This window comes from Malus sylvestris, chromosome 3 (genome assembly GCF_916048215.2).
Source record: "Malus sylvestris chromosome 3, drMalSylv7.2, whole genome shotgun sequence".
NCBI classification, from domain to species: domain Eukaryota; kingdom Viridiplantae; phylum Streptophyta; class Magnoliopsida; order Rosales; family Rosaceae; genus Malus; species Malus sylvestris.
This window is the reverse complement of record NC_062262.1, coordinates 7037153-7048348: the sequence shown is the minus strand read 5'-3', so window position 1 is coordinate 7048348 and position 11196 is coordinate 7037153. Positions and strand designations below refer to the sequence as shown.

The 11196-nt window shown below is 33.7% G+C and overlaps 1 protein-coding gene across 1 annotated transcript; it reads right to left on the bottom strand.

Moving 5' to 3' along the window:
* Window positions 1-337: 337 nt before the first annotated feature.
* Window positions 338-5138, bottom strand: LOC126616813 (methylsterol monooxygenase 2-2). Its single transcript, XM_050284937.1, has 7 exons — window positions 4952-5138; window positions 3221-3358; window positions 1886-2031; window positions 1597-1716; window positions 1278-1490; window positions 1101-1181; window positions 338-663 (listed from the first exon to the last, which is right to left on the bottom strand). The coding sequence occupies exons 1-7, from the start codon at window positions 4979-4981 to the stop codon at window positions 582-584; spliced, it is 810 nt and encodes a 269-aa protein (XP_050140894.1). The 5' UTR covers window positions 4982-5138; the 3' UTR covers window positions 338-581.
* Window positions 5139-11196: the final 6058 nt, after the last annotated feature.

Sequence of the window (11196 nt, the reverse complement as noted above, 5' to 3'; positions counted from 1 at the left end):
GGCTGAGCTCAAAATTGGAGGGACCAAGCCAGGGGCCATTTCCTCAAAATTTTGAACCCGTCCCACCCTGCTAATTACATGGACCCGCCATGCCCCGTTTTATGTTTAGAATTTTTAGACCCACCCCGAACCACAAGGATCCGGCTGACCGTAGACCCAAGGCCCGTTTGCCTACCCTTAATTTTATGTTTCATTGTACCAATTTTCAAGCCTCCATTGTTACTACTGCAACGTCATCCGGGATTGGTAGAACGCCATGGTCATCCTCGGACCATGTGAATACTTAGACGCCATATCGCTCATATTTCTTGGAGCCTCCGAATTGACCAAAAAGAAGTGAGAGAATAAAAAGGCAGCTTCTTCATTCATGTAAGAAATAGGAGAGCGCACAAATGTCCATGAAGCTTTCCACTGATTCCACATTAACATAAGCTCTAAATCAGAAAGGAACTCACACACAAAAATGCACTTAAATACACGATGAGGCAGGGACGGAGACAGAAACGTCTCCAGTACCGCCCATAAATCAAAGAACCCATTTACTCATGTCCAGCTAGTTTATAAAAATCCTGGCTCCCACGTCACATTTCCTTGCAGTCATCTTCAACCCCGGCTCTCTTCAGTTCTTTCAACTTTCTGTAACCCGTATCGGTTCCAAATATCCTGAAAAAAGTTATAGTAGAGGGAGATGGTTAGCGTACTTTCAGCTGCATTGCGGCCTCTGTTGGTTTATTTTGTGATATAAAACATGACTGACAATTTGGGTGAAAACCAGTCATACTTCATGGTCAGAGACTGGAAGTATGACTGGTACCAAGGTTTAATGGTTCAGTAAGACTTCGCTATAACAAGATCTATCCGCACAATATGAACAGTGAAAACCAAATCAAGAGGCAGTTGATCTTAAAATGAACGAAATTTGGTTTCATGTTAGACTAGCAACACTTATCCTTGTTAAATTACTTATTTCAAATATTGACAATCGGCTGAATGAAAAAAAAAGTGAAGAAATTGCTTCAGTCATTTCACTAAATTGGTTCGGAGATAATCCAGAAATTACTGTAGTTTAAATTCTTTAAGCAGCACATACTAAAAATTACCTGTCCATGTAAACAAAAGTTGATGAATAATTGCCAGACTTGGTGTAAAGCAAACGGTGGTGGTAGTCGTGAAAATCAGCACTGTATGATGAAAGTAGAAACAGTTCAGCAACAAAAGGACCAAATCGACAATATACACATTGCTAAAAATTACCAAGTACAGAAAAATACACTCACCCTCCATACAACGGTAAAAAATTTGAGAGGCTCCATGGGAAATGGTAACCACAATGTGCCTCGACCGTCTCCAGAACTCTAAGTACCATCCATAACCACAGAGTAATCAGATGGGGACCAGTAATTGCAGGACCAATAATGGTGGCAAAGCCAAGAAATAATATCTCAGCCGGATGAGCATATTCAGAAGTCAGCCCAAAAGGTGTAGCATATCTGCACACATGTTTTTACTCGATCAGGAGTTCACTGAAATACAGCTAAAAAATAACCTTAGTAAATACCCTTAGCATCGAGTAAGTTACTCATAACTCTCACTTACTCATGATGGACGCTGTGCACATGCTTGTACAACCATTTTGTATGCAGAACCCTATGTCCCCAGTAGAATACGAAATCCTCTAGGATGAAGTAGAAAATGATCTGAGTGGAAACAACTTTCCTGCCAAACCAAAGGAAGAATTACGGAACTAAGCATTTTAAAAGCCTAAATTGTTCAGAAAGGGAAAAGTTTAGGGTCTTTGTTAATTTTAAATGGGTTCATGATAATGGCATCAAACTCCACAATGTCTGAGAAAATATGCTCTAGCATATAAAGAACCTGAAAATACCAGGACGGCAATGGAAGACTACTGCGCATGCCCATGAATTTGAAGACGGGGTATGAAGCAATCATAACTGGTAGATTGACACAAAAATGATAGAGCAGTAGGCGAGTAATGCATTTCTCCTGAGCGGCAGGGCTGTTATTTTTTGTCTGCACAAAACTAGAATCAAGTCACAGCACTATTTTGATAAGATTTGATTGAAACGCCAAGGGGACAGCACCTACGTACACATTCTGTATGCATGGAAGGTAACAAAGAAACTTTAAATACGTAAAGAGAAGGGAAACTGTTATGACATTAGCAATAGCCCATCTAGTCCATTCAAACATCCTTCTCGACACATCTTCCTTTAACTCCACTATAGGACATCAGTTCTCCATCCACAAAGACAAAATGCACATATTAGATATATCCTACACTCTTATTTTGCTTCGTGTAAAATCAACTATGCGAACCCTATATTAGCTCACCAAACTAGCTATAAACTGAGTCACCCCAATCAAAGAAACAGATAGCCCATTACACCTCGAATCCTTTATCTTAGGGGGGTGTATTCAATTGGGATTTTGAGGGATTTTAATTCTTTTAATGAATTTAGAGGTATTCAATCAGGATTTTAAGTGATTCTCTGAAATTTAAGGTGTACTCAATTAGAATTTTAAGATAGTTTATTAAAATCCTTAGAAATCTAGATGTATTCAATTAGGATTTTAAAGAAGTTTATAACATTTCAGGTGTATTCAATTAGAAATTGATTTTAAGAATTTGAGAAAGTTGAGGAATTAGAGGGAATTGGAAAGATTTCGTAGTGTATTTTAAGCATCCACAAATCTCACCTCTTCCCATGAGATTTCGAGGGAATTAAATCAAAATTTTACATGGAATCTCTACAAATCAATTAAACTCCATAAAAATCCATGGATTTATAAATCCATTAAAATCTCTCAAATTCTCAACTGAATACACCCCCTTAATCACAGATGCACAAATATAGATTGCCAAAAATTTCTTATGACCTGCAACCACTGTATAATAGGCCAGTAAAAAGATTTGATTTCATACTTGTTCCTAAAACATAAGCTCCATCCAACTACACTGTTCCATCGCCCTTAACTTTAACTTCATGCAACCCTGACCATTTCCAGTCATTCAGGCTTACAGTCCAAAAAAAAATTGTCCTTAGAGAAACTAAACGCTTTCTTAAGAAAGATATATTAAACAGAGCTGGAAAACCATGTGTCCTTCCATACTCCACTAGCCAGATGAATGTTAGAGGAAGAAAATAAAATTCCTCATTTGAAAAATTACATTCTAAGAGCTCAGTGAAGAGAGATGAACCTGAATCTTGTACTTGCTCAGCCATCCTGCCCTCTCAAGATATATAAAAGGGAGTCCAGATAAGAAGAAAACACTCTCATGTAGAAAGAAACTTCCTAGACATGCCAGTTGAAAATCGTTGAAATTTGTGATCAGATACTGCATAATCAAAAGAGAAGAATTTCAAAATGGTAAGAAAATATCAGATAACAGTAGAGACCATTAGGTGCATGAAGTAGGAAAAATCAGTTCCGTTATCCTTTCATTTAGGAACATTTAAAGGAATCATGCGCACACCAATAGTTCCAAAAATCAGACATGGCAATAAAATCAAGGAACAACCAAGAAACTACATTTAAACGTTAAGAACTAAAGTAACTAGAGTACAATGACACCTACCTAAGCACTGAGCTGCTCTCAACCTAGACTCAAATCACAATTCATCTGTTCAGGGTTCCAATATAGAATTGAAAAACTATTGAAGTTTGAACTTGCATAACTACAGGTGGACAAGTTTCAATCTGTTATGTAACCTATGTTATGAGAAACAAAAATTAAGGAACTTTAACGAAAAGCTTCTGATACTGTTCACTTTAACAAAAAACCACGTTTTTTCACTAAAAGTCAATCATGGTACTATTCACTTTACCCTTTATTTTGTCCTTATCGTTAAAACTCAAAGTTTTCAAGCCCTTTTCATTAGTTTTTCTCAAAAATTAGGATTGTCTGCTTAAAATGTATCAGCGCCCATGAAAAAATATTCCTTTCTCAATCACTCCCAAAAAAGAAAAGAGAGCCACCACTCACTAACCACAGCAAAAAAGGATGATACAAAATTTTCTGAGTCAGATCTCAAAAGCAGCACATCCCAAGGCTTCTCAGATATAGAAACAGTCTCCATCTGAACGCAATATGTCACCAAAAATTAATTTAAATTCCTAGATTTCCTGCCCATGTATCAATTCTCTATCCACATAACTCCAGGTACAGTAAATTAACCAACTAATGAAATTAAATGACAGTATCACTTCAATCTGTGTGGCTTCACATCCTAACAATTTAACAAAGCGCCTCCAAATCCTTACATAACGTTAATCTTGAACATCTAATGCTGCCGTAATGTCACTACAATGGAAAAAGGACAGAAATTGACAACGAAAAGAGAAAAGAAAAAAACCAAATAACCCGGTAACCCTGAAAACAGTAACGACAATATCCAAACGCACTGGACACATCAAATCATTGTGTTATTCCACAAACATATAATGACACTTCAAGTTAATTACAGGCTTCAGATTCAAGCATCATTTGACCACAAATTACACGAACCGGCTTCTTTTCGAAGAAATATAATGTTAATAAAAAATCTCCAAAATCCTCATCTGAAATCAATTTTTCAACACCTAATGCTGCCCCACGATCCTAATCCATATTACTCAAAAGAAATCGAAGAAAGAACAACCCAGTGACCTCATTACTTAAGTTCAGTAACCATAACACTCAAATGCACCACACAGATCAAATCATTACACTAATCCCACAAGAAAGAAAAACCCATCACAGCAATCATACCCCACACGCCAGCATTATCACCAAATTCACACACATGGTAAAAACGCACACAGTAATTCCAATTCAAAAGCAACCAATGCCCAACAAAAAGATCAAATCTTGGTCCAAAAAACAAATTGAAAAAAACCCAAAAGTAAAATCTTTGAGCTGTAAAACCAAATGGGTATGTAGAAAAAGTACCCTCCAGCCAGATTCAACAATGGAAGCCATGGAATAGCAGCTTCTGGGGGCAGAAGAAGCAGATACCTGAAAACCAAGGAAAATGTGGAGGAAGAAGAAGGAGAGATACAAGAAGCAGCCCACGAGAGGAGACGAGACAGACTGTCTCTCGAAAAAGGAAATCAGGGGGTGTTTGTAGTTTTGGGCCCTGTTGGATTTATATACCACAACTTTAGCAAAGCTGACGAGCGGAGTTCAGAATGTGCACGTCTATCTGCCATTTGGATTTTTGCTTCTTTGATTCTCTCTGTGGTTTACCCAATTTACCCTCTTTGCATATGAAACTTTGATTTTTTTTATATTTTTTGTTTAATTTCAATTTTGTTTCTTTTACTTGGGGAAGGATCAAATGGCATTTTTATATATATTTTTTTGTTTAGTTTCATTTGTGCTTCTTTTACTTGGGGAAGGATCATGTGGCTTGCAGTAATTAGTGGGGCAGGCAGCTTCTCCAATTTTCATAAGATTTTGACAAATGACTTATCTCTTATTCGAGAGATTTTTTAATATGTATGGAATATCGGATGATATATCTTATATTATTATACAAATTGAGGTAAGAAATTATTTTCAAATGTTCATCCACTTGTATAATGACATATGACTTATGTATTCGTGTTTCAGGTACGATGAAAAATCTTTCCAATCAATCAAATGAAATTAACTCATTTTTGATCTAGTGGTATTTTCAAAACATTAGAAAACATAGAAGTCGAGTTTTTCTCTATTAAAATAAAAAGAGTGAACTATGCCAACTTCGTAGTCTTATTTCTCCAACAACGTTATATTTTCATTCACCATAAAAATTTTAAAAAACCAACAATCTCTTCCCACCCACTTATATTCTTAAACTACCCCTAAAATTTATGTTCTAAGTAAAATAAATATAAAGAGTGATTGAGAGATCTTAGGAAAATATAAAAGCCATGAGCATCCCCTCCTAACCTAGCTGAAAGCAACCACAACCAAACACCACATATAACAGCGACAACTCATTTTCTCCTTGCCGCTAGGAAAGTTAGCTTCTTTTCTTTTTCTTCTCATTTCTCTGTTCCTCTTTATCTCTTTCTTTCTCCCCCTATCAAATCTGGATTTTAAATTCATTTTCATATTTATTCTTGAATTCCAATTCAAAATTAAGGGTTTAAAAATAGGAAGATAAGAAGAGACAAAATGTGGGGTGGGTGAGGTGGACAGAAGAGATAGAAGGCGGAGGGGGACGAAAGAGTCAGAAATGGGTGACAGATGAAGAAACAAAATGGGGAGGTTTCATTTTTTTCTCATTTTAATTTTTTTTTCTATTCCTTTTTTTCTTTAACTACAAAGAATATATAAGAGAATTAATTTTTAACGGGGCTTTTGAAGTCTTCTCACATAAGGTTAAATTTTGGTATTAAAATTTTCTTTAATAATGGGAAGGAAAATAAAACTATAGAGTATATCAGCACTAAATAAAAATTGAAAAGAAAATTGATGGATTTTAACTTAATTTTTATCTTATAAAGTTTTGAGAATTGATTTGCCATGTAGCGAATTTTGATTAGATTGTAGTGTTATTCAGCAAAGTCCAGTGGCAAGTAAAACCTCACACAAATTTTTCTCCTTTTTTTTTCATTTACATACTTTGTTGAATTTTGTCCATTGATTTTCTTTATTTTATTTAATCTAACCTTCATAAATAAGCATAGAATGTGTATACAGAGAAAATCCGTGTGTTGGAATCAGTTCCCTAAGATTTTAGGTTCGACCAACATATAGTAGTTCATCAATACACATGTTCTCAATATTAAAAGAGTTCATAAGTTTGAATTCTCTCGTTAATGACATGAAATATTTAGAGTCGAATTCTATAATTTGTGAAAGGAAAATAGGATTAGGAACTGGTTAAATCACCTTTACATAACAGATCAATAATTGAAAGGGGAAATCGTTCACTACAACAAGAATAAAAGGAAGGGTGTAATATCCACACACCTTTTTTTATTTCTTCCACACATTTTTAGTTTTTGGCTATCGGATCGAATGAATTGAAGAAAATTAACTGACATAAATTAACAAGGGGTGTGTAAAAAGTAAAAAGAGGTGTGTGGATAGCACACCCCTAAAATGATGTAGAACTCGAGTTTATAGGTCCACATTTTGCATGATGACCTCTTTTGAGGTCACCTTTTAAGATTTGACGTAGCTTTGATCATTATTGATAAATGTCGGACCAAGAACATGTCTTCAAGGAATTTATTCACTTCTAAAGTTTATCACATTATAGATTACAATTTCGAATTTTCACTAAGGTGGGAACTGCCTCTTATACACGTAAGGCCTTCCACAGTAGATTAAAAAATTGAGTGTGATATAAATAATATAAAAATCAAACTCATACAATAGACCGGAAAATTTAAGTACTATTGAGAATGATTCTTATTTTTTAGTCCAATATGTTGAACTCATCCACACCAAACTCACTATTCTGACAATAGTGTAATATGAATTAAACTTATGGTGCCTAATTCTTACATATAAGTATCACACTCATCTCAAACCATTGTAAAAGGCCTGAGTCTCACCTTCATAAGAGATATGATCGATAATGTGCTAAAAATAATGTGACATGAATTGTTATAGTGAATATTCACATAGCATACCAAAGAAGAATAAAAGAAATACCACTTCATGGTGCATTAATTTAGCTGAAAATATATATGGTGTGTTCTTGATGCAAATCAAACTCTACGAAAAAAAGGAAATGATTTATGCATATTTATTTTCTTCCTCGGCAATTTGGCTTTTTGGATGAAAAAAAAGATTTTTAGCTACAATAGTTTCTGAAACTAACATAACTTCTCACTTTGGTTCTTAAGAGTTTGTCCACTGTCAATTATTTTGGTCATTCCGTGAAAAATCTTCAGTAAATAAGGAAAAAATGACAAAAATACACTCAATTTTTATCAAATCATTTTGGCACATTATTTATTAAATTGAAGCTATTTTTTACATTTTGGTTCTTATTTACTAGAGATTTTTCACAGAATGACCAAAATTATTGACTGTGAACAAACTCAAATACTACTTCTATCAATTTCAGTCTCAAAGACCAAAATTAGGAGTTATATCAATCTTAAAAAATCATTTTAGATAAAATGCCTCAAATAAATCAAAAAAGCTGGTGTACACGAATAATTTTGCAAAGGAAAAGCCCATCATCTAATGTTCAAACGCGAGAGTGCATTTAGAGAGGAAAGTGGCCAAGTTGGAGGCCAAAATTGTAACAACATTTACTTGTCAATCTCACTGGAAAAGGCAGGACGACGCAGTATCGAACAAAGATTCTGAAAATTTTGAACTCAATTTCAGAGAGCATAATCTATATAATAGACATGGATAAAATAATAGTTCCCTGCCCTTATCAGTCACACTTCACTGCTTGACAATTCATAAAGTATTATGGTAGGAGTAGAATATGATTATCTTCCCTCTTTTTTTCCCTCTCATTTCCTTCTCTTTTATTTGAACGGTAACGGTTAAACCACGTTAACATATAATATTAATTTTTTATAGAAAAAGAAAGACAAAATAGAGAATGTGAGAGGAGGGGATGGAAAGAGGAGGGGAGAGAATTCTAATCCATTACACTAACTACATATAACTTTGAGACAGTCAGGAACTCAGCATGTGGAGTAAGCTACAAATAAATAAATGTACGTGTGAACAAAAATACAGAAGAGTCTCATGTTTTAGTCGGTGCTTTACTTTTTTAGAAGAGATTATAATTGAGTTTAAGTTTCATTGCTGAATCAAAAAGAAAAGGTTTTGACGTGCCTACTCTAAATATTTTCCCGTGCAAAAAAACTGGTATTTAAAAGTTAAACAACTCTCGTACTGAATAAGATTAATCACCTTCTCCACATAACGTGGTTGTAGTGCCCCCACTCGAAAATTTCTTTACTAACACATTGATTGGAAGTGAATAGAATAATCCACAGGGCACCAACCACAGCTAGGTGATATGTTCCGGCCAGAGTTAGTAAAGCATATAAAATGTTGCCCACAGCTTTTCTTTTTTCATTTTTCTGATTCCCACAGTGGGAGCAGTGTCCGAGAGGAGCTTTCCCTTTCATTTTACCTCAGAACATCTTCAATTAAAGAGACTAAACACATTCTCGTTCAAAATTATTTTTTTTAATATATACAGTGTCAAGTCATATTTGTAAGTTCCAATTAAAAGGCTAAAAATAGCCCATTCGAAAATTTATTAGTTTTAAGTTTTTTCTTCAAATTTATTGATTAATTTAACTAAACAGTAACTTATGTCATATTAAAATCAGTTATCCATACATAATTTCTAAGTTTCACGTGTCGCTAATTGGGTAAGTATTCAGATTTCTTATGACATAATTTTTTAGTGTCATGTGTCGCTAATTGAGTAAGTATCCAGATTTCTTATCTTTATATAATATCAATAATTTTTTGGGTATGACTTTTGAGTGATACGTGTTGCTAAATGAGTAAGTCTCTAAATGTTTTATCTTTATGTAATCTCAATAATTTTTTGTATAGAATTTTCGAGTGACACGTGTCGAGATATATTTGATTATGCAAATTTCCAATAGGATACTTGTCCATAATTCTTATCTTCAGCTTTCAATAATAATAAATTGGCTGGATGTTGGGGTAAAACTCTCATACCTTCATCTTTGCTCTCTCCAATAAATATTTGGTAGATTCTTCAAACTCAAAACATGGGTACATTCTTCAAAAGCACACCCAAAGAAAATAAATCTTAGGTTTATTAACATTGGTAAATTTCTTTGAACAAACTTGACATAGATACATTTTACTTTAACGAAAAGCTCCATGTACTGTTCACTTTAACGAAAAATCATATTTTTAATCTAAAAAGTCAATCATGGTATTCACTTTACCCTTTATTTTGTCATTTTTGCTAAAACTCAAAGTTTTCAAGCTATTTTCATTAGTTTTTCTATAAAAATAAAAATGTACTCGTATAAGTTTGAAAAATGAATTAGAAAAAAAGAAAGGATTTTACATAAAAAAAGGGCACATTTTCATTTAATAAAATTGGTACATTTTGTGTATAACAAATTGGTATATTTGATACATTTTTATCTCTAATATCACTGATGCATTTTGTGATAAAATTCAAAATGTAGCAATATATGGTTAAGTTGGGACAATATTAGTGATGTTGGTGGTGTACCATGTCGGGCATATAAAGTTTATCATAGTATGAGAGCATAGATGAAAATATCGATAATATTGGCGACGTTTTTTTTCATATAACGATATTTCGCGAGTATTTCTTTAATTATCGTTATAATATCGATATTATCGCGATATTATAGATAATATCGCGAGATGAACCTAAAAATATTTGAAAATTTCTGAAAAGTCTCAAACATGCTAAACTATTTATATATATGGTTTTGTTTTGAATTCTTTTTGCAAGAAACAAATTTGCACATATTCCAAATTTTTTGTGGTATTATATTTTAAATTGTGTCAATTAATTACTTAGTCAATGGCATGTGGTTTTTAATTTTTCTATTTTTTATTTGGTCACTTACATGTATGGTTGGAAAAAATTCCCAAAAATCCCAAACCAAACCGAAAAAGTCCCAAACCAAAACCATCCCGAAAAATACCGAAATTTTCGATATGGGATTGGTTTCCAAATCCCATTTGTTTGGTAATCCCGAAATCCCGAAAAATACCGAAGTATTCGGTTTCCTATTGACTTTTGGGTTTCGGTTCTTGAAAGCCATTGTCATGGTTGCTGACTACTCTTCACAATACACTTACTCTACACATAGAGATGATGAAGATAGTGAAAATTTTGAACCTCATAGGAACTCTATGTGGTACTTAGTCACTCATGTATCTTACCATGCAATGTATAAAGTGTAAAATATTGTACTAATTCATTATATATAAATGATTATGGTGTGTTTAAACTTCTTTCATTAATTACTACATATTTTCTACACTCACAATGTTTGACAGCTCGCTATATAATCAACTTAAATCAGTTAAATCCATCATGCAATGCATTTCATTCCAATTTTTTGTGATAAACTAATAGATAATTGACTAAATAAACATCCTGCAAAGTTTCAATAAAAATTTCCAAGTTTTTCTTACAATTTCCGTGGTTTCCATGTAATTTTTATCGATATCGATATTATCCCGAT